Genomic DNA, 25,271 nt, shown 5'->3' on the forward strand with positions numbered 1-25,271 from the left:
TAGTATCCATTACCGTTCTCGTGGGTTTCTCTGATAAATGTGCGGATCTCCGAGAGATTTGACCAAGTTTCGTATAAGTCTGTATAACTCATACTAAAGTTGTTGGCTGTGAGCATACTAAAGAAACTGAAGAGGGAGATTGTACCTTTGGTAATGCTTGATCCTTAGTCTCGTGTCTTGTACTAGCTGGGGCGTGCACATGGAGTTCAAATCTCACAAAGTTGACCGGGACATGTACAGAAGATTGAGTGTGAGGCTTGCATGCCAGATAGTGTCTCTTGCATAATATTGTAACACAATTTTGCTTAGCTAGGGTATCTCGCAGGGATGTGCTAGGATCTAGTTAATAGTGTTCATGTATGAAACAGACATGACTAATGTATCGTGTACAAAGGTTATTAGGAATCAGGTACGAGTCTAGGAGGCGGGCATGTATCACATATGAATGCGACTAGGAATCAGTCATAAATCCTAAGGCGGGCATTGACCAGTGTAATATTTGTGGATGGTACTAGGAATCAGTCATAAGGCCAAGGTGAGACTCAAGTGTCTCTCATGCTCATCGAATCAACTGCGGATATGTCATGAAGACTATGAGTAGACATGACCAGTATATCTCGTGGGGATGTTATATTAAGATTCATGCTGAGGACGAAGTCCTGAGAGACCAAAAGCTTAATCTAGTTTATAAGAAGGCGAACGGATCCTTGATCGTATGCGGCTGAGTAGAGGCTTGCTCATGAAGATGGGAGTTGAGCCTTGCTCATAAATGGCTGCTCGGAGACTCTATTATATATAAAATACTAATCAAAATGTCGCTCATAAAAAGTCGATTGGGATCTCGCTTACCAATACAAAACCTCGGTCAGACAAAGATGAGGAAGGTTTTGGCTTCGAAGGTTGGGCTTTGGTGTTGGACTTTGACGTTGGGATTTGGCGCCGAACTTAGCTTCGCTATATTTGCTAAGCTTTGGTTGTATGGGCTAAGACTAAGCCTTATCCAGGTGTCGAGGTCCTGGATTTCGTTGTCTTGTCTATGTTATAATTCTTGAACTGACTTTAAAATGATCACCCTCTGTCCATAATTGACTATATAAACTAGCGTTGATAATGACGAAATAGACATATTTCATAAAAAACAAAAATTCAAATTTTAGGTAATACTAACAAAATATAAACCTATTATCATTATTTCTAAATAATATATACTAGTTTTAAAAAAAATCATTGTAATTATTTTGTATCCAATTTTCTCCTTCCAAAAGATATAAGAGCCGGTGAATTGAAAAAAAAATAGTTTTATTTTATTATGGAACATACGTATCAATATGCATGGATCGACAGAGATGGTTTCTACCCGGTCGGATATTTATTCTAATATCTGGAGTACGGAATTTATAGATTGGGAAAAATCCGCCCATCCATGGGATAGTGTATTTGGTTGGATGTGGATGGAAAAAATCCAATGAATTCCAGCCACTGCCCGTCCTTACAACTTGCTACTGAATTTATTTGGGCCCAAAATCAATTTTTATGGATCTACAGTCTAACCTCGATATACGGATGCTCGATAAATGAATAATCTCGTCAAATAAATAATTTTATTCGGTCTCGATTTGGGCTAAAGGGATAAATGAATAACCTTGTTGAATACATTAATGAATAAAAACAAATTGAGTCCTTAAAGGCCCTAAGAAAATATAAATGATTAGTTACTAAATTTCAAACAAAAAATATACTCCCTCCGTCCAACTTTACTTTCCTAAATTGTGTTCTTTTTAACAAATTTGTACCAAAAAATTGGTATATTTCCTATTAAAATTTTCTAATTATCAAGAAAGAAAAAAAAACTAGGATATGAAAACTAGTATATTGATCAAACAATTTGAAAGATCGATGTTGAATGTGGAAGTAATTTGAATTTCTTTCAAGTGTTTGCAAAATCCAAATTAAGTAAGTAAACTTGGACGGTGGGAGTATGTAAATAAAGCAAAATACTTTATCCAATCAATGATGTTCATATAAGAAGTCATTTATTTTCAAAAACTGCATTTTAAGTTGAGTTTTTTCCTCTGATGCTCATGAACATTAATCCTATCATACCTACTCCTTGGGGATCCGACATTAATCCTCTCATACCGACATTCCCTCTCATACCTACTCCTTGGGGATCCGACATTAATCCTCTCATACCTACTCCTTGGGGATCCGACATTAATCCTCTCATACCTGACCTAAAGAAAAATGCATCACGTCCTTAATTTTTTGTGATGCATGCACAAAGTATGAAATACTTTGCTCATGTTGTAGCCAGACATTTTTCTTGATGATTACTGCTTGACTTACCTCTTTTGTCGACACATTTGGTATGCCGCTACAACATCTAGTACATTATCATTCTCATTGTTAATTATTGACTCGACAATTTATTTTTTCATAGGCGATTCCATAATTGCGCCAGTCTCGTTAGTATAGTTCAAAAGACATCCAACATCCTTCACATTTCTATAGTAAAAGTTAGAAATGACTTCGGATAATTCTTGATTTTTTTTTAATTGTCCAACTTCTGATTCGGAACACCAAAATCACTAATTATGTAAAAAACTAAAAATACTCTCTAAATAAATAAGTATTCATTTGTCGATAAATACATAACCTCGCGAAACACATATTTTTTCTCCGGTACCAATGACATTTATTTATCGAGGTTAGACTGTAATTTTGACTCGAGATTATAAATGTTTGTACTAGTATAAGGAGGAGTAATTCTGAAAGAGATCTTCCCAAATTGCCTCATGCGAGAAGGTCTACTTGGGGTTCAGAGCAATATAGTCAATCTCAGATTTTAGTGTTGCCTCGACAGTGACTGAGACAATGGTTTTATTTTGGGAAAATCTCGGTGAAATCTGTGAGTCTTTATTATCAAATTTATTCACGCACTGTGTATGCCAACCATTTTGCATACGTTACACATGTTAAGCGTGTATAAATATAACGAAACAACACCTATTTTTATGGAAAAAATGTATTGAGTTTTTAAAGGTTGAAGTTGATTCTTGTTACGAATTTCCATATGTTAAAATTGTCTTCCGGAATTTCCGTCGCATTTCAGTGGAATCTCAGTTATCTCATTGAGCTTCTATGTTAAATCTCATCCTGGTAATTGACCGAGAGAATCTCGACAAAAATATCGGCCGAGATTAGCTACAGCCCGAAGTTGCTTGGTTTTTCTTAACTTAGTTCTAATTTGATTCATTTGTTGTAATTTTGATACTAATAAAAAAAAATATACAAAATACCGAAACATATAATGAAGAAATATTTTCCTACTATCAAGCTTTCTGGGGAATACTTTATACGACACATAAGCCGGAGGGAAGAAAGTGGAAGGAACTTTTAGCTTATGATTTTGTTTTTGTGTGTATCCTCTCTACTTTTAGGTTTCAGGTGGCCAAATGGCGCTGGCTTTAGCATCTGGGGAGACTCCCAAATAAGTTATAATCACATGTCTGCAACGTACCCCAGTTGCTTAATCAAGGTGATCAGATACTGAACTCAATGAGCTATTCCAATTATTGGACGAACGGAGGAACAAGTTAATTAAATGTGCATTCAAATATGTAGCTCAGTTGGGAGATACATATGTTGTACTCGTGGTGGTCGTTGCTGGCATGATTTACATTATCACCACTAACAATGTGACTTTTGTTTTTGATCGCGAGAAAATTAAACACACATCTTATAATGTGTTGATCAACATCTTTTTTCTACTTCGTTTTAAGATCTCCAAAGTTATAGGATTTTTCTTTGATCGTGGTGAGTTATATTGGTGGCTTGGGAGTAATATTTGGATGGTAGAATAAACCACATTTATTTGATCGGAGAAATCTACTCATTTTTGTGATGAATGCTCGAGAACAAATTTTCTCAAGAAAGGGGAGACTGATGTAGGACATCTACCTTGGTTTACAAGTTATTGTTGTTTCCTTAGTTATCATTTTCTTTATTGAGAATCCTATCATTTTAGGTATCTGGTAGAAGCCTATATAAACATGCATAAGGATTATCTTTATATACAATCTTTTATTAAACGTATTATTTACCAATCTTATTATTCGTTTAAACACAAATTCTCTTTTATCTTTTCTTTTCTCTTATTTAATATCGTCTATTTTCGCTTCTCTTTCTTGTTTTCCCATCCTTAGCAATCTCTGTATTGCATTCTTCCCTTATCGTTCTACGTTACTCCACATGACTGAACAAATTTTCTCAACAATGCTAGAAAAAGACTCTTTTTATTGAAACCTCAATCACCATTATGCATGAGATAAAAGCAAAAAAATAACTATATACGTGTGGAATAATTAAGGAAGGAAGTCATACCTTGAATAACTCCCCAAAACCTCATTGATGAGAAGGTTCAACAGAGCATATCGGTGATTTAAAAATTGAAAACCATTAAAGCGTGATTCATCCTCAAATTGGACACGTTTAAATTCTGAAACTAGTCTAACCTTCTCAAGTTTGAAATTCTCCTTTTGTTTAAGCGAGACGTTTTCCTCCTAAAACATATTCAGAGATAAATAGTCAAAAGATGAAAGGTTGTGTATTGTTTATAAAGGAGAAACATAACAAAAACTCAAACGTTCAAGGTTCGCAACTTGACTTATATAATTCCTTTCACCAATCTTAAGCCGGTTTTTTGAGGCATTCCTCTTGAACATAACAGAGTGTTCATCAAGTTTGGTTTTCCATTATTTCAAAATTTTCTTGAAGGACAAAACAATAACAGAACGACAATTAAAATATGCTGATGAGAACACTAAACTGACAACAAAATAATAAATGTATACATGAAGGTGAAAGAAAAGTCGATCATAGGTTTTCAATTTTTTGACCCTCAGCCCATATTTCGTCTATCCTTATGCCAAAACTACAGTCAGATGGCACAAATCAACAAAATTTAATGGACCCACTGTAAAATTTTATAATGCCCTTCTGTAAATCTAAACGCTATTGTCATTAAAGATGTATATAAAATAGTGTTATTCTCTTTTATGTCATTTACAAAAAAAAAAAAAAAAAGAGGCTCTATTATACACTGCATGTATTAAAAAAATTATATTCCGTTAACTTATATACAATTTTAAGGTACGTGTGTACTTTTTTTTTTTGCATGTTAGTATTTACATATGAATATATTTTTATACATTATTTTTGTTTTATTTTAGATAATGATTGCAGTTATTTTTCTTCTTTGATTTTGATAATTTTTTCGTTCTTGATGTTTTTTTTTGCTATACATATTTAAATCACCACTTATTTTAAATATATTTTTTTGGTATACATATTTAAATCACCATTTGTTTTTATTTTTGGTATACATATTTAAATCACCATTCTTGATGTAACTCACATTGTAACATATTTAAATCATCATTTATTTTATTGAAATGAGTTTTTTCCAATAAATGTTTTTCATTTTGTGCATATAAATTAACAACAATATCAAATATTAACTTAATTCGTAATATCTTGCAACAATTGTGTTGTTGACCAATAAAAAAATCTTAAGCAATGATTGGTTGTTGTTTTTTTTTATTATTTTTGCCTTTTCAAAATATCGACAAAATATTTCGACCAAGTTGGAGGTTGCGACCGACGTTGGATAGCCTATCCATTGGATAATTTTCCTCTCTGCACACCCATTCAACATTCACCCTTCTGGAAGTACCATGCATCACGACCAATAGTACTAATGCCAAAAACGGGGATCCTTCCTCCCCACTTGCATCAATATAAACAACTCTTTGTTTTATATGATCCGGACCTCTCCAAGTCAATAGAGTTGGAACGTGATCATTTTTCTTGACAAACGTGTATAGTTCTCGAGATTGTAAACTATATACCAGCCATCAATAATATATTCATCAGATAAGTTAGGCAGAGTATCTGTACGCTTTCTTCTCACTGATCTTTGTGCCATGCTGCTTGAACTGACAAGTAAATTAAAAAGCACGAAATGTGAAAATATACATTTTTATCACCACATAACACGCCTGAGGCATAATACAAACATTAATTTGACATGGCTAAGAACAATTATATTATTATTAATTACCAACATAATTACCAACATAAACCATGATATAGATGGAGATGCCTAAACAGTCAAATAAACATGAGGTCGATCCTTACTGTTGACCAAAGGCGTTCTGGCCTCAAACATTGGATGTACTGTTAAAAATACTTGATGTAGCTCCAAAACCAGTTGATGCACATACATACATAAAATAAAACAAATTGTTGATAGATTGTATGTTAAACCACTTTTTCAGTTTTTTCAAAATGCTTTCTCAATAGACTCGAATCTTACAATAGTTTCACAACGAACGTCTCGTGAATTAAAACTTTGTGTTAGCAAACACGTGGAATGTCTTTTTTCCTGAAACTTTTATATGTGTCACTTCAATGTCTTAGAGTTGCAACATGAGTATCTATATATTTCAAAAAGAAAAAAAGTTACCTAGGTGAAACTTCCCCACGTAAAAATTGAACCAAGTTTTTGTGATCGGCTCTAACCAAAATTCCTTAATTTGGTGCGCATAAGTTAGCAACAACATGAAATACAAACTTAATTTACAATATCTTGCAACAATGGTGTTGTGACCAACAACAAAATCTTAAGCAAGGTTTTTTTTTCTTTCTTTTGCCTTTACAATTTTTTTTTAAACCTCTTCTTAGTTTTTTAAAATGCTTTCTCAATAGACTCAAATCTTTCAATAGTTTCATAGTGAACATCTCATGTATTAGAACTTTGTGTTAGCAAACAAGTGACCTGGCTTTTTTCCTGGACCTTTTATATGTGTTGATTCATGTCTTAAAATTGCAACATGAGTATCTGTATCTTTCAAATAAAAAGTTACTTAGGTGAAAGTTGTTATCCTCGCTCGGTCGAACTCGCAAGTTTTTCTATCTCAAGTTTGTTGTCAATGTAAGATACAAAAAACTATATCTTGATTTCTGGTTTACAAGAGTCAAGTCTCATATTAGGATTAGAGCATGACAATTGAGTAGATATCACTTAAATACCTCGAAGATTGAAACTAGAAAAAAAACGAAGACATTTGCGAGAACTTCATCAAAAAAGAGGTATGTGAAGACCGACCTATCATATTAACTCATCGTGTTTGCTTATCTATTTTATGAGATGTTTTCGTACAATTTTAATATATTTAATGTTGCGAATAAATTTGTTTAAGTTCAAGCTTGTCTTGTTTAAACTCTCGAAATATGATTCGACCAATGGATGTTCATAGATCCTTAGGAATCTTAGTCAGAACAATTTATTGTTCACAAACTTATTTATAATTTAAGTTGATTATTTGGAAACTGCCCAAACAAACAGTGTAAACCGTTTATGGCTATTGGGAATATCCCAAAATTAAAAGTGGGAGAAACACATAAACTGCTTGGAGCAAGGTACGCATATCCATACCTGATATGCATACCTACCCAGTGTCATGTACCTGAGTACAATGACAAGAGGGGTGGATAGATTTGAGGATAAACCTCTCTTGATTCATGAGAATCAAGCCTCTCTGAGTTCAAATGAACATAACCTAAGAACAAAGTTCTAATTGATTGATAATTTGATTAACTCTTCATGGCATACTCATTTCTCTTATAAAGCTAGAGACAATCCAACCTAACATCTAATGGACAAAATTCCACCAGATGATTACATCCATGCCATCCATATAATTGATAAACGCACCCATTCTTAAGTTAAATACTATCATCAACAACTTATACTTAGATACTGACAGTAACAAGATATGGGCACCTTCCTCTCAAAGAGGGTACATGACATTATCGACCCCTCGAAAAAAATCCAACAAACAACTTTGCAATTAACTCGACCATTCGAGTTAGGGCCGCACAGAAACCGAGCGTAAAACGATAAAACCGGAACGAAACCGAGCCGAACCGTTCATACAACGGTCGACTACAGTTTGAATTTTCATAACCGTTAGATCTTCAGTTCGGTCAACAGTTTGACCATCCAAACTGACCGAACCGAACCGTATGAACCGATCATTTTCATCCATTAATCTAATTAGATCATTGTCGTAAACTAAGTTATATTTATAATCCTAAATAAAACCTAACCCTAATATCTCTATCTCTGCCTGCCTTTGCCTCTTTTCCATCATCTTTCTTTTTCATCTTCATTTCTCACAGTCACTGACAATAACACCCCTTTTCATCTCCACGAGCAATTAGGCAGTAGCACCACACCACCTTCTTCTTCTTTTTATCTTAGTCACCATCTTCTTATTCTTCTTCTTATTACTAATTAGAATCACAACTTCATAAGTATTTATTTACCATCAAACAAGGATAATGGAACCCTGGGTTTCAAATTGGGGGTTCTAAGATTGAAGTTATATGGCGTTAATCTTAATTGTTGTTATATGTTATTAGATAATGATGTTGCTGCCAATTAGATCAATTAACATTTGTGTTTATGAATGATTTAGGAGATTTGGGTTGTTCTTGAATGTGAATTATGTGCAGGGAAGAAGACAGAATTCGTTTTAGAAATTAACGGGAATCCACAGCATCAGGAGGAAGCATCATCAACGGTAGAGGCGGTGAAGTCAAAGATTTTGGTGTTGTTTATCATTTGATATTTGACACTATTTTGATTGTGATTGAAAAATCTAATAATTCTTTTTGGTTGTGTATGTTTGGTTGATCAATATTTGATGTTTGGTTTCATGATTCAGCTGTAAAATCATGTTCTCTTCCATATTCACCTGTAAAATTAATTGATTTCTGTTCAATTTTATACCTGGTTAAAAACCGACTAAAAACCGTAACCGACCGATTTGACACGTATCGGTTATTGACGGAACCGATTGTTACTCAGTTCGGTGACATTTTAAGAATAAAGAACCGGCTAATGGTAAGTTCGATCGACAGTTTCACCTAAAAACTGAACTGACCGACCCAGCCCTAACTCGAGTGCCTTATCTTGCGGATGTCTAAAGTTAACGTGTCTTTCATGACGACAAATTGCAACAACACATATGGGAGAAAACAAGGAACCGCTATTGCCAAATCTAAGCTAGAGTAAGATCATGGTCGAAAGAATGTTAGAAATAAAAGGAAAAAGCTTATCGAATTGAAAAATATAATTCATGCCAAAAACAGTTATAATTTACTTTGAACCGAAACTGAGAACTAAATAAATACTAGTATTTCTTAATTCTAAGAAGATCAACTTTATTGTGTTGCAGATTTGGAAATGAACGCAATATATTCCTCCTGAGTTCGGGTTCCAATCTGAACGATCTCTTCTCCATGAATGGTCTTTTTCTTATAAATTGTGATCTTCTTTTTAGAATCCTTCCTCATATCAGCACTTAAAGCATAAATAAAGTACAACCCAGATCCTGCCGCTACCAAAAACATTAATCCAGCAAATTGAACAACCTTATCAGTTGATTCCCTGATAAAATCTTCAATATCGTCAAAGAGTTTATTCAAAAACTCGCCATTACCATAAGAATCACCTAAGTTGTTGAGCTTTCTCTCAATAAGACCGTTAATACTGTTTGCTGCACTCTCATACATCTTTTTAAAATCGAAAATCATCTTGAAAATACTCTCTCGTAGAGGTGTGAATTGGGATGTGCCAGCACGAGCACAGCCCAGCCCAGCACGCTAAAACCCAAGCCCAGCACAGCACGTGATTTAGCCCAGCACGTCCCATCACGTTAGTTTCATGGGCTGTGATGGGTTAGCCTAATCGGCACAGTAGCACAACATGCGACACGGATAAGCATGTGGCCCAGCCCAGCCCAACACGTTAAGAAGGCACATCATAGCATGCACAAGTATATATAACAAGACATAAACATCACATTTTGTGTATATTTCACAAAAGAATCACTATTCTAGCTTAGTTTTTGACATTCTAGCTACTTAAATATTTGGAAAATATATTTCAATATCGTTGTTATAATGTCGTTACCTATATTTGACTAGAACATCAGTTTGCATGACAATGATCCAATTTTATATTTGATGCGATATTTCTTTTTATTGAATAAACATGCTAATTTTACTTGAAATAATTTCAAATGATACGTTGTCTATTTAGATTCTCGTGATAATGTCCGACTTACTGTATACCATTAAGTGACTTCAAATTGTTTATAACACGTGCTAGCACGGCACATCACGTTTATTCGTGTGATGTGCCCGTGGGCTGTGTTGTGCCTACCTTTTGACTAGTAACGCGCAGCACGACACGACACGTTTAAATCGTAGGCACAGCACAGCACGACATATGGCACGTGAAGCACGTGATTTCGTGTGTCGGGCTGTGCCGGGACGGCACGTTTTACACCTCTACTCTCTCGCATACGCACCGGGAAACCTAAACACCGTGCAACCCTTTTTATAGGATGGCGCAATACTGGTCTGGGACTCAGGGTTGCTATATCCAAGACTTACTTATTATTTTGCGGGTTGCTGATTATTCCCATCTAGAGCTGTAGGATAAGGGACGTCCTAGACTCCTAGGGGCATGCAGATGACCAAGTTATACATTTTCGATTTTTGAATTACCCTGCTATCCATCCCAATGGCAGGTGTAAACCGTGTTGGCCCAACATAACACGACACACAAAGATGTTGTGTGTCGTGCTATACGCTGAAGTTTAAGGCTTATCATGCGTCTTGTGGGAGGGGCGCCAGCTTCTCTTGGCTTCAAAAGAATAAAAAGCGGCCAGGTTGATCAAAAATGAAGAACAAATTATAAGTGGCTAGGTTAAACCCCTATCCGATTTTATTTGTCATATTATGCAACCTAAAGAAACAACCATGCAACCCCTAAAGAAACTTAAACGTTCCTATTCAAACAGACAATGGCCGTTACTGGAAGATCTCCAACAAGCCAAGCATCTCCCAACATTACATATGCCGAAAGTGATTCTATTCTTATGTATCCAGCTTTGTACAGTTCAAGATATCCATCCGCATCAATTGACCCTCTAATTTGTTATTACTAGGAGGTAACTTCATAATCACAAAACCCGATTACCTTCTATACACTCAACCAGAATTTAAAAAGAACAGTCGAGGTTACAACTTGCCAGTAACCCATCTAAAATGATAAAAAAAAAGGTCTCTCTTCGATAATTGCATCAAAGCCGAAAGCCCAGTTCTTGCTCAACCTAAAAAGAATTTATCCACTTTGAGTATTCTATCATCTACCTAGCAAATTAAATAGTTTATCATTAGCTTTTATCCGGACAGTATGAAATAAAATAAAAGACACTTTACCCTTATTAGTATGAAATAAAATAAAAGAATTATGAATCACGTTATCCAGTAGTTATAGTGGGATAAAGTCATTATACACAACTTTGATATTCTTCTATAATTCGAATGGACAGGCATACGACTTGTCATAAGATAAAATTCCCAATACTGTATTCACGTATACGAGGGGAAAAAAATATATTAAGGTACAGAAAGAAAAAGTTGTCGAGGCCTTACACTACCGCATCCTAAATCAACTCACCGGCCACTTGATCATATGCATGAAAAATAAAGTGACTTCTAATTCCACGCAACTAAATCCATGCATCCATCAACGCATGCATGAACACAATTTTAGTTTCCTTATTATAAATACGGGTACCAATGAACTTCATTTCTCATAAACTATACTTTTCCTGCTTTTACATACATACAAATAATTCTTATTGCTGATACAAAATGATCATGAATGCTAATAAGTCTGAGTTCGCTGTCGCCTTGAATCTCATTCTCCTAATAGCAGCCTTGTTAGTGGGTGTCTCTCAATCCCAAAACTTGCCAACAGACTATCTCAATGCTCACAATACAGCTAGGGCAAATGTTAGTGTGGTTGCAATGACATGGGACACTACCGTGGCAAAGTATGCTCAAGATTACGCTGATCTAAGAGCTCCAGATTGCAAACTCCAGCATTCTGGGGGCAAATATGGTGAAAACATCGCATGGAGTAGTAGTTCATCCTATTCTGGAGTAGCCGCTGTTAACCTTTGGGTTGGGGAGAAACAATACTACAGTTACCCAGCAAATACATGCCAATCGGGAAAAGTCTGTGGGCACTACACACAAGTTGTCTGGAAGAACTCAATTCGTTTAGGGTGTGGTAGAGTTAACTGCGCAAATAATGCTGGTACTTTCATTGTCTGCAGCTACGATCCTCCTGGTAATTACATTGGCCAACTTCCTTACTAATTTGGAAAACCCCGAAGAATTGAGGGGAGGTGATTTTCACACTTATATATATATATATATATATATATATATTATATTCCAGTAAGAAGGATAACCTTAAACTTGCTATTTACACTTGAGCATGTTAAAAATACAACTTCTAAGTTGTAATGTAGCCGCTCAATGCTGGTTGCTATAGTTAATCGGGCAATATCTAAACTCTAAATCCCAGACAAAGTTCTAGATCAAGGGCTTCATTGTGTGGCTTTTATTTATTTATCCGAAGAAATAAAATTTGAATTGTCGAGCTTTTGTTGCTGTGAACACGTAAATCACGAAGGCATCTATATGTTCACAAACAAAGTTCGCATTCTATACACATGCTCGCACTGATGAGACAATGCATTGATTCCTTGGCTCAAAATCTTCGGGTTTATCATTGCCTCGTCTAATATCATCACCAGAAGCGTTCACATAGAGGAAGATAAAGAAAACAAAGCGTAAAAGTAAAACTCGTGGAGTATGAAATGAATGTAAAGTGCTGGAATGTAAATAAGACTGGGATTTACGTGGTTCAGCACTAAGGCCTACATCCACGGGGTTGTCGTTTTCACTATGCATTTGATGATTACAGAGGTAGTCGAATGACTTTGGAGTTTACATAGGTTTGCGAATTGTAAAAGGTAAACTTACACTAACAATTCTTCTCTCTCGACTTCTCTCTAAACCTTTCTCTCTTTTCTCCTCCCCTCTCTCTTGGTGGAGAGGGGGTTTTTATAGGGTTAGAGTGTGGGACCCGTTTCTGAAGACCGTTGGAACCTTATCTTCTTGTGCTTTGAGTCCATCACGCAGAGGTCTTTGTTTATTGCTTGATCACGCAGAGTCATCCTTGTTCGTTCCACGGGTGGATCGACATGTATACTGCTCAGAGTGTTTAATGCGGGTAGTTGAGACGCATGCTCGTGTCAGACAAGTGTCTTCTGCCCCTGTCACGTCCATGTCAGTCAACCTTCTCTTCACCGTTGATCTTGGATTCTTTTTGGGATGAGATAAAGTAACTCTTCGGGAGTTATTTGGTGCTCCGCAGTACACCGTGCTTTTGGTACATCTTTTAACTTCTGCCCTTGGATTTGTTCGGGCAAAGATCCGACGTCGACGGGATGAGCTTCTTGGCTGTGGGCGTGTGTCATCATGTTTTGATGACTTGGTCCGCATGCTCTCCACGTGTCTTTTCACATACACGTGTTTGATGATGAAATATGTACACACAGTTGCTTTTATTTTGTTCCTAAATTTGGTACTAAAGTCGCTCTCCACAGCAGCTAGACACGTGATCTCATCATCACGTTCTGAAAATTTGTTGTGATGATTTGAAGTTCCTGGCCGATCATAGACTACATAGTATTATATGTTTGAAGTCATAGATCCAATAATCCACTTTAATCATCCGTTAATTACTCCATAATCACTGGCATAATGATAATACCCATGACTTATTTGTAGTAAACACTAGTCAAAATCAACTGAGAAAGCACAGATTTTGGGGTTCTTGCATTTGAATAGGCAAACTCTAATGAACGTGCATCAAATATAAATCATGCCGCAATTGTCTTGAGCCTTGACAAAGAAGATGTCAAGAAGAATAAAAGACGTGCCAAAAATTGATCACTATCAGTATTACGAAACATATTACCCCCAAATCCGCAGAATTACCCGTGGGATAGTATTATTTGACTTTTAATCTTCTTCTCATTCCTGTTTTCTTACCATGCCAAGTATCTGTAATTCAAGTGTAAAAGTCCACCATGCAGTAAGTTGAGAAATAATAATCATATGCATGCACCTTGATTAAGATTATATGTTATTCTTTGCGCGACATTCTATGGAGCCTGCTGTTTTCTATAAAAAAAAAGAAAATGCCGACTCGAAGAGATCACGAACTTCAGTGCCTAGTACGTACTAAATGAGATCGACCAAATGTAGTTGTCATCTATGAACCGCAGGGCATGGGCATGTACGTACTGTGCGGGCTTGTTGGCCTTGCAACCACGTGTTTGTTACACAATCGCATCAGCCTTAATAATTGCATTTCCCTCTTTTGAGGGGCCAAACAACTTCCATTCCATGTATCTTTGGAGGGCGTCATGGTCCTAAAAACTTTGGGATATTGCAACTTCTTTAGTTGGTCTTACATATTGTGGGGCGGCAAACCATTGATGGCAGTCCAAGTGGATAGCGTGATCTTTGTTATTTATGTTGTGTTTATGAGTTTTTCTTGGAATATCTGTGCTTGAATGTACAGTCATTCCACCCAATTGAAATGGTAATGATCAATGGAACGATAAAATCAAACTCGAATATCTTTATCTTATCAATAAGACAACTTGACTAATCGATCTCAATTAGTTACCCCAAATCCAAGCAGTAAATCATGTTATAACTTGAAATATTATATTAATCAGTTTTCGTGTATAAATACAACCACCCAAGAACTCCCAATATTCATCATCTAAACCAGTATAGTATTTCCCAGACAAAAAACTAAATATCTTTCAGAGTTTACTTCGATGAAGCTTGGATTATCATCAGTTTCTGTGATGAGTCTCCTAATAATCACTACCATTTCTTTGTTGATCCATACCTCTCAAGCCTCACCCAGACCGTACGACTATTTAAAGGGACACAATGACGCTCGGGCTAACGTCGGTGTTTCTCCTCTTGTATGGAACGAAACGGTTGCTGATTATGCAAGAGATTACGCTAATGAGAGAGCAGCTGACTGCAATCTCATCCACTCTGGAGGACCATATGGTGAGAATATAGCAATGGGTTCTAGTGGTTGGCCATTCCCTGTAAAATATGCGGTAGTAATGTGGGTATCGGAGGAGAATGATTATGACTATGCGTCAAACTCATGCCGGTCGGATAAAGCATGTTTGCATTACACACAAGTCGTCTGGCGTAACACTATGTATCTAGGTTGTGCTAAAGTGATTTGCGATAATGGTGGTACCTTTATCACTTGTAGCTACGATCCTCCAGGAAACTATAATGGAGAACGCCCTTATTAGATTCTCTGAGTTTTGTACGTCGCATGGTCGTTGGGTATTACTATTAGGATCTTGGAATATCTTTGCAGTCTGGTTAATTATGCTCAAATTTTAGGAAGAGACAAGAACTTTACTTTGGAGCTTTCACTGAAATACTTAAACAACTTAAACTTCTCAATGAGTATTGTCCGACTGTTCTATGAAATTTATATATGTATTCGTAATTTCCAACTGCTTTTAATTTTGACTCTTTGTTTTAGTTTAGTGCTAAGTTGGTTGATAATATTTCAAAGACATTGAGGCTTGGCCTTTGATGATTTCTATAGTTAAATGCCCTTTCCTGTCAAAAGAAAAAAAGAAAAGAAAATATGCATGAAAGTACTCCAAAAACAGAGACACTAGTCGAGTCTGGTGTCTTATCTAGATTTTTTTTTTTTTTTCCTAATATCTATGCTATGCCGGAATAGGTCGTCCATGAGGAGGCGTGGGATTGTATAGTGCGGGCTTGTTAGCCTTGCAACCACATGTTTGTTACAACCGTACCATTCTTAATAAATTGCCTGGATGATTGGATGCATTTCCCTTTTCTTAGGGGCTCTAAACAACTTCCTGGCATCATTGGAGGACGTCATGGTCCTAAAAACTTTTGCCTATTGCAACTTTTTTATTCCATTTCAGTTGGACTTACAAATTATAGGGCGGCAAACAATTGGTGGCGGTCCAAGTGGCGAGTAAGATCTTTGTTGTTTATGTTGTGATTTTACAGTACGTTTGCATTAACGTTGAGTCATTGAACCCACTTGATATGATAAAAATCATACTTAAATAGTACTTTTTTTTAAAAAAAATCTCAATTAGTTACCAAAATCTAAGCAATAAATCATGCTACAAATGGAATATTTTATTAATTAGTTTTTCTATATAAACACAACCACCCATGAACCCCAATATTCATTATCTAAACCAGTATAGCATTCCCCAGACAGAATCTATATTTAGTTCAGAGTTTACTTTTCTCATATATATGAAGCTTAGATCATTATCAGTTTCTGTTATGAGTCTTTTAATCATAACCATGTCGTCCTTGTTAATCCATACCTCTCAAGCCTCACTCACCCACACCGAGAGACTTCTTAATGACTTTAGTCAATCACAATCGTGCTCGGGCTCATGTTGGTGTGGCTCCCATTGAATGGAACGCAACGATTGCAGCTTACGCAAGAGACTACGCTAATAAGAGAGCAGCAGATTGCGATCTCATCCACTCTGGGGGACCGTATGGTGAGAATCTTGCAATGGGTCCTCGTGGTGGGCCATTCGTCGTGGAAGATGCCGTAACAATGTGGGTAGGACTTAGGAGAAGAAAATGACTATAACGATGCATCAAACTCATGCCGGCCGAGGAAAGGGTGTGGGCACTACACACAAGTCATCTGGCGGAAGTCTGTTCATGTAGGCTGTGCTAGAGTGATTTGTGATAATGGTGGTACTTTTATCATTTGTAGCTATGATACTCCAGGAAACATAATAGGAGAACGTCCTTATTAGAGATTATACCGTACATCTAATGGTCCTTTGGAATTGCATCTTGAAATATCTCTACTGTCTAGCAAGTAAACAACTGTGCTCAAAATTTGGATGAGGATTTTATTCTGGAGCTTTCATATGTAATTGAACTTCTCCAAAGTCCAAAAAAAAAAAAAAAATCATGCAAACTATCTTGGCTTAGTCTCTTAAAAATTTCAACGTTTCTATTTTTCCCCCTTCATATTTAAGTAAACATTTGACCATTGATTAAAGCTTTTGAATCTAGACACAGATTGAGAATGGATATTGAAATGGATATACAATTACTGCATTACAAGTGTTTTTATATGGTAAGGATATAAAAGCATCCATATACTGGAGTTTAGTGTAATCATCTCCATATACAACTACAAGGGACCGAAGGGTATGGACTTCTACAATGCGGTTAGTTGGCCTTGCTTGCAACCACATGTTTGTTACAACTTACAATGCATCACCTGTAATTATAAAATGCATGGATGATTCGTTACATTTCCCTTTTTTAAGGTTATAGCACTGGAGGACGTCATGGTCCTAAAATCTTCGGGATACTACAACTTCTTTATTCCATCCTAGTCGATGGCTGTCAAAGTGGCTAGTGCTGATCCTTGTTATGTTGTGATTTTATGGTAAGTTTTTTTCTGAATCTCATTGCATAAATGTCCAGTTGAAAATTTTGAAATGGTAATGGCGATAGAAACGATAAAATCAAACTCTAATAGTAGTATCTTTTTTTATTAATAAGACAAGTTGAATAATCTCAATTAGTTACCAGAATCTAAGCATTAAATCATGCTATAAAATGGAATATCTTATTAATTAGTTTTCCTATATAAATACAACCACCCATGAACCCCAATATTCATCATCTAAATTCCAAACCTCTCTCCAGACGAAAACTAAATATATTTCAGAGTTTACTTGGATGGGAAGGTTTTCACATATGAAGCTTGGATCATCTTCAGTTTCTCTGGTGGTGAGTCTCTTAATCATAGCCATGTCCTTGTTAAGTCACATCTCTCAAACCTCACCCACGCCCAGATATTTTAAAAAGGCTTTAGAGAGGCACAATCTTGCTCGGGCTGCGGTAGGTGTTGCTCCCCTTAAATGGAGTGATAGGATTGCAGCTTATGCAAGAAGATGGGCAGATAAGAGAACAGCCGACTGCAGGCCTCTCCACTCTACCGGAGGATATTACGGTGAGAATCTTGCGTTGGGTCCTTGGGGCGGACCATTCCTTGTAGCAGATGCCGTAAATATGTGGGTAGGAGAGAAAAAATACTACGACCATGAAACGAATTCATGTCATGCGCCGCCGGGTGAATCGTGTGGGCATTACATGGCAGTCGTCTGCCGGAGATCTACTCATGTTGGTTGTGCTAAAAGGATTTGCGATGATGGCGGTATTTTTATCATCTGTGATTATGGTCCTCCGGGCAGATTAGGTGAACCTCCGTATTAGATATTAGAGTTGGGATTTTGGAAGATCTTTTGCTATCTTGTTCATTAAGTATGCTCAAATTCTTAGGACAGACGAAGATTTTATTTTATTTAGGATCTTTCATTATAATAAAACTTTTCAATGAGTACTGTCGCGACTGTGATGTGAGATATCTTTAGTCTTTTCATTTCTGTTCTTTTTCATTTTTTAAAATAATATTAGAAAAGGATGAAATCTAATTCTCTGATACAGGCTCAAGAATTGGTTCCAAAAATCGTATTTTTGCTTTGTTTGCTGGTCAGGAGTTTTTTTTTTTAATAAAAAAACTGAGTTAAAGCCGCAAAGAGCAACAAATTCATTGGTACAGCAAATGGCCATCTATCTAGCAAATGGCCATCTATCTAGCACCAGGATGAACCCCCAAGTTTCGATGAGTGTTATTACAGTTATCCTTAACATAAGGGTTTTGAGTGGACTGTAATGTTGCCAAAAACAACCGAAGCTTGGGACCTTTCCAATTTAAGTCTTGCAGTAAAGTAGAGTGACTAGATAATTGAGCTAATCTAACAACATTGGTGTTTTCCTGGGGAGCTAGCATGATAAGGTTGCCTAAAGCAAAATCAATAGCTTCAAAATTTCCTCCATAACTGAGAGTGAGACTTCCTTGAAATCTTTCCTGCACTTCTAATTGGTATCCTTTCTGAATGGCTTTTAGAATTTCCTCATCTTCTGCTGCAAAATTAATGTTGGCTTTCTGCATTTCCTTTGCCCCATTCTGGAGCTAGATTTTCTCCTCCGCTTGCTCTGTCTGCTCTGCTAATCCAATTGTAGGGTCTTTGTAGTTTCTTGCTCCGCACACTGGCCTGAGAATGAAAAGGCAACAAGAGAAAAGTTAGTAAAGGATGGTAGATCACTATTAGACATGTTATTATTCACTTCCAGGATATGCATGCTAATAGTGATTCCAAATTTCTCTTTATGATTTCTGACCAAACTATCAATTCTCAAAGTCTGATCATTATCAGTGTTCTGATAGTGGAGATTGTTCAGAATGTGCCCTGGTTTATGAATCACTTTATTAAAAGAGCATAGGTGTTGAGTGATTTTCAGAGCAGTGCTCTCAGCAGAAGGAAAAGTGATTCTTAAGACCACATCACATCTAGCTTTCCAGATGAACCAACATATGGTAGCAAAGGTAGCATTCCAACTTGCAACAGGGTTATTATTGTGGAACCAGCTGTTGAACCAATCATGAAAGGAGCCAAAAGCAGTGAATAGTTGGTGAGATACTCCAAAGAGTTTTTCCCAGACATTTGAAGCAGCTGGACAAGCCAGGAGAACATGAGTGATATCTTCATGAGCATTCTTGCAGAGAGTGCATATGGGATCAATATAATTCAGAATACTAGAAGTTTTGGAATTAGTTGGGAGAATGCCATGTGCACATTTCCATATGAATAGATGGATGGCTGGAGTAGTGTCTAGATTCCATATATCCTTCCATGGAGCTATCATGGTATCATTAGCATACTTATTAGTGATTTGCTTGTCATATAAGGATTTGACAGTAAATTTCCTTGTATGTGTTAAACTCCACCTTATAGTGTCTTCAGTGTTTGGATTGTGGTGAGTATGGATTATCTGGTTTTGAACATCTTGAGTAAACCAGAGAGCTAGGAGGTGTAAGTACCATTCTCCAGAGGTATTGAAAAGTTGATTGACAATAGTGATGTTTGAAGGGCAGCTAGGGGTTTTTTGAATTATGTCAGGGTAGTTTTCTATCCATCTATCTTCCCAAATATGTATACTGGTGCCTTTTCCTATCTTCCAGGTGTAATATTTTTGCATACAAGTTATTCCTTCCAGAATTCCTTTCCATATCCAAGAATCATTAGGATTTGGGTTGGTGTCCATTCTGATGACTTCTTGATTTGGGAAATGGGTTGCCTTCATGGTGGTGCTCCAGAGAGAGTTGGGTTCTTCAGTTAATCTCCAAGCAAATTTTGTGATCATAGCAATATTGAAATACTCCATATTCTTGAAGCTCAGACCCCCCCCCCCCCCCCCCCCCCCCCCCCACAAGTTCCTTTGTTTGTTGACAATATCCCACACTATGTAAAATAAACCTTTTGGTTTATCTTGTTCTTTGTTCCAGAAGAAGTCTCTTTGTAAAGCATTCATCTCTTTACGGGAGCCCTTTGGAATCTTAAAGCAATTCATTTGATATATGCTGGAGGTGGAGGTGACAGTTTGGATCATTGTAACTTTTTCAGCTGTAAACAGAGTAATTTTCCATCCAACAAGTTTGTGCTTTAATTTGTCCACACAAGGCTTTAAAGATTGAATTTTACTTCTGTTGGTGAAGAGAGGAGATCCCAAGTATTTATCCTTAATGTTGACTGTTTGGACTTGAAGAGAGTTACTTATGCTATTAGCACTGGATTAGTATTTTTGCTGAAGAAGATGCCAGACTTAGTAAAGTTTATCAACTTCCCAGAAGATTGACTAAAATCTTGCAATATCTTGATGATATTATGGCATTCTTCCTTGTTGGCTTTGCATAAAATCATACAGTCATCAGCAAAGTGGAGGTGACTAATGGATGGAGCATCAGTACAAATTTTTGTTCCATGAATGAGAACTTGGGATTATACAGAAACAAGATATCTATAAAAAGCTTCCATGCAGAATAAGAATAAATAAGGGGATAGAGGATCTCCTTGTCTGAGACCTCTAGATGGTGTGAAAAAAGTTCTAGGAGAACCATTGACCAGAACAACAAGGTTGGTGGTGGAGATACATTGGTGAATTAAGTTGCACCACTGAGTGTTAAATCCCATTTCAGTCATAATCTTGATGAGAAACTCCCAGTTGCCCCTATCAAAAGCTTTGGTCGTATCAATCTTGATGCCCATAGTACCATTAAATCATTTTTTCCCTTTCCTAGTATTGATATGGGTTATAGCAATGTTGTCTGAAATTTGTCTGCCATGAATAAAAGCAGATTGGAAGGGTGAAATAAGTTTAGGGAGAAGAGGTTTGAATCTTTGAGAAATAAGCTTGGATATGATTTTGTAGGTGGTGTTGCATAAAGATATTGGTCTGAATTGAGAGGGGGTAGTGGGGTTTTCAGTAAGTTTTAGGAATGAGGGAAATGAAGGTTGAGTTCATCTCTTTAAGGAGAAATCCAGAGTTGAAATTTTTTTGAACCATGTTGATGATGTCCTCTCCCACCATCTCCCAGTTTTCTTGGAAAAAAATAGGTGGGAAACCATTAGGACTTGGAGCTTTGTCCCCTGCCATGCTAAAAAGGATAGATTTGATTTCCACAGCATCAGGTATCTTTAGAAGGTTAATGTTTTCAGTATTGGTGATTGTAGTAGGGATGAGGTTGATGAGGGATTGATTAATAGATATTGGTTCAGCAGTGTCCATGTTAGCAAAATGATTTGTGAAGCAAAGGGCAATCTCATTGCTATTGTGGAGCCAGGTACCATCATCTTTTTGAATGGAAACAATCTTATTTCTTCTGTATCTTTTCTTAGTAGAGATGTGAAAGAAGCTGATATTTTTGTCCCCAAGCTTGATGAGCTGATCTCTACTTTTGGTCTTCTAAAAGCTTTCTTGAACATTCTGCCAGTATTCAACCATCTTTTTAGCCTCTCTGATTTCATGACCTCTATTGATAATGAACTGATTTTTGGTGATCCAATCCAAGTGTTGAAGACTTTCCTCAAGATTTGTCTTAATATTACCATATATTTCCTTATTCCATTTTTTAAGTTTGACTTTAATGTCCCTTAACTTCCTACCAATCCTGATAGCAACAGAACCTTTATGCTTTGTCTTCCAGCATTCAGCTATGATGTCTTTACAGTCTTTATGGTCCAACCAAGGACCAAATTATTTGAATGGAATATGGCCATGTTTCCAGTTAGGATTGGGATTGAGAGTGATGGGGTTGTGATCAGAACCAATAGCTGGTAGGTTGGAAAGATTTTTGTTAAATGGATAGCAAAAAATGATCTGATGAGAGCGAAAAGCGTAGTCAACACACTAGTTATGATTTGGTAAATACATTTTTATGACTCGGACCACACTATCCTTTCTACACTCGCAAACCACAAATAATTCGCCCCCAATTTCCAGACCTTCACCACCGGGATCCATTACCATCTTCACATCTGTGTACGGTGTTCCCTTGATTTAGTAATATGTTTAGTTCCAAATGTTTCTTCCACGATTTTGTACACATTTCCCATTTCATCCGTTGCCTTTAATTAGTAGCTTTTTTATATCATCTTGTGTCTTCTTAGGTTTAAATATCTTATCTTCAACTTCATTTTCCATTAACAACGTATATGAAACACTATCCATTAGACTCGACAATCGACATCTTCAGGTATCTGGGCATTAGACTTATCACCTGTATATGACATTCAATTTAATTGAAATATACAGTACTTATTAAACCTGGTTTACCCGAAGTCAATGTCATATACAAAATAGTGGGCGGTGTGAAATATACATAAGATGGAATCATACCCGAATAATGAATAGGGAATGATGATGGACTATAAAGGAGCAGAGAAGGTTTTCTTTGGGAAGACGGTAAAGAGTTTTGGGGTTAAAGAGATTTGCAGAGAACAACAATACCTTGTTTTGTTTACTGAAGCACCGGTGGTGGCCAACTGGTGGTGGAGATTTATTCTTCTGTTTTTTTTTATCATCGACATGGGTGGCGAGGTTGATGGTGGTGGTGGAGTTGTGCGGGGGAACTGGGGTGAATCTTGTGAGCGTATTTAGTAGGGTCAGTTTGGTATGAGTTAGAGAATTATACTGGACATGTGATAATTGGCGAGTCGACTACGACTTTCGCTCTCCTCAAATCACTTTTTGTTCTCCCTTTAACAAAAATCGGTTGGAAATGGTAGAGTTTGGGTGAATTTCAAGACAATCTTCATTATATAGGCCTCTGTATAATCTTTCTTCAGTAAGATGAGGACTCACTCTTCTATTTGTCCAAGTGAAGGGGCACTCAGTGTAACCCAAATCAGTGAGATTAGCTTCTTCCAACTTTTTCAAAAAGATGTTAGCTTCATAAGAATTTATAGAGTGTTGGCTAAATTGTTCATGATCATGCAACACAAAATTAAGGTCTCCCGTTATCAGCCAAGGTAAGGTATTAATCTTATTAGTGTTTTCAATCATTTTCCAAGAATGAAGTTTATCAAGAGTAGTATAGGGGCTATTATAGTAACCTGTGAATAACCAGGGGTTCCCTATGCAAGGGGTAATAGTAGAACTAATATGATTATTAGAGAAATCTCATATAATGACATTTAAGTTGGTTTTCCAAACTAGGACAAGACCCCCGGCGGTTTTAGATTTTCCTCTAGGTTCTACAAACCATAAGTTAGTGACTCCTATCTTACTGAGGATTGCTTTCAGGTTCTTAGATTGTTGTTTTAGATTGTTGTTTAGTTTTAGATAAGAAGAAGATGTCAGGGTTATGCTTATTTAACATGTTGTTCAGGTGTCTACTAGTGTTATTTTTTCCTATGCCTTGGCAGTTCCAAGTCATGATTGAGAAGAATTGCCAGAAATAGGATACAGTAGGATAAGAGAAGATGATGATGGTATAGCCTAAGCAATGATTTCTATGAATCATGGTTATTCTGAGATACATAATTTATGCATGTATAAAGATATCAGAGCTAGATTAATCATAATGTAAGTATTATTCAGGTTTAGTAAAGGAGTGTGATGGTTAGGATTTTGTACCTTGGTTGTTTGGAATGGGTTTGTTCCCTCAAGGTTGCCAGTAGTCAAGTCAGTCAGCTGGTCTTCCTACATATGCATTACCTGAGTGTTGCTCTTCTTGGTAGGTTGAGTCTGGTCACATTGATGGAGGAGATTTCCAGTAAGAGTGGAGGGGATATAAAGTTTTCTTTTTGGATCCATCAGCTAAGGATGACATTCAGTGTCCACAGCCTTGAGTTTGAACTCCTTCTTTCTCCTTTCCCAAAGAATCTTCTTCTGATGGTTGAACTCTTCATTGATTTGGTTTTGTATGTCAGACAAAACAAGCAAGGATTCAAAGAGATTGGGTGTAGAATGGTTGATGTTTAGAAAGTTGTTGTCAGTATTGATTTTTGGGAAAATAATTTCAGGATTGATAGCATTATCCATACCATTCTCAGGAATATGTTGATGTTTCTTAACAACATCTTTGATGCTGGTGCCTTTTTTCTTCAGCATTTTATCCTTAATTCTGATGTTTTCAATGATTTTTCTATGCTTCTTTTGGCAAGCTATGGCTTCAATGTTGGTTGTTGGAATTTCTTCACTTATGGGTTGATGCAGACCAGATTTAAAGATAATATAGTCCTCTGGACCATCCAGTTCTTCTGAACTATTCTTGAGGATGATTTGTCTCTGCGCAAGCCTCATTTTGAGTAAAAACTCCTCAGCAGCATCTTTATTTGAGTAGTTCATTCTCTTGATAATGGTTTGAGGGATACTGGTAGCAGAATTTTTTTGGGTGTTGGATTTTGAGGGGTATGAGTTATTGAGATTTGAGGGATGGGTATTGTGGGTGACATTTTGAGGACCTTCTTATTTTTCCTCACATAGAGGGCCAAGATGGTCAAGGATTTTGCAAACTTTACAGAAAGAAATGTCATTCAGGGCATAAGCCAATTCTAGCCAGTGAGAGATGGTAGGAGTTTCATAAGCATCAATACCAAATTTCAGAGCTCTAGTAATATCAATGGTTAAGAGAACTTCCAAAAAAAATTCATCTTCATCTCTTCCATAAGATTTTTTAGCTTCTTGGAAAACTCCATCTGGTTTAAGAATGCTTCTTATATCAGGAATGATGTGCATGGGAACTCTTTTTACCAACACCCAAATCCTGACGTTGTAGA

At 36.6% G+C, this 25,271-nt stretch overlaps 3 protein-coding genes across 3 annotated transcripts; all 3 read left to right on the plus strand.

Moving 5' to 3' along the window:
* The first annotated feature begins 11,802 nt into the window (after nt 1-11,802).
* Nucleotides 11,803-12,399, plus strand: LOC113310087 (pathogenesis-related protein PRB1-2-like). Its single transcript, XM_026558680.1, has one exon. The coding sequence runs from the start codon at nt 11,803-11,805 to the stop codon at nt 12,304-12,306; it is 504 nt and encodes a 167-aa protein (XP_026414465.1). The 3' UTR covers nt 12,307-12,399.
* A 2,416-nt stretch (nt 12,400-14,815) lies between these two features.
* On the plus strand, nt 14,816-15,546 carry LOC113328988 (pathogenesis-related protein 1A-like). The gene has a single exon (XM_026575972.1). The coding sequence runs from the start codon at nt 14,853-14,855 to the stop codon at nt 15,354-15,356; it is 504 nt and encodes a 167-aa protein (XP_026431757.1). The 5' UTR covers nt 14,816-14,852; the 3' UTR covers nt 15,357-15,546.
* Nucleotides 15,547-17,844: 2,298 nt separating this feature from the next.
* On the plus strand, nt 17,845-18,363 carry LOC113310153 (pathogenesis-related protein 1A-like). The gene has a single exon (XM_026558762.1). It carries the CDS (start codon nt 17,845-17,847, stop codon nt 18,361-18,363), a length of 519 nt encoding a protein of 172 aa, XP_026414547.1.
* The last annotated feature ends 6,908 nt before the right edge of the window (nt 18,364-25,271 follow it).

This window comes from Papaver somniferum, chromosome 1 (assembly GCF_003573695.1).
Source record: "Papaver somniferum cultivar HN1 chromosome 1, ASM357369v1, whole genome shotgun sequence".
Lineage (NCBI taxonomy): Eukaryota > Viridiplantae > Streptophyta > Magnoliopsida > Ranunculales > Papaveraceae > Papaver > Papaver somniferum.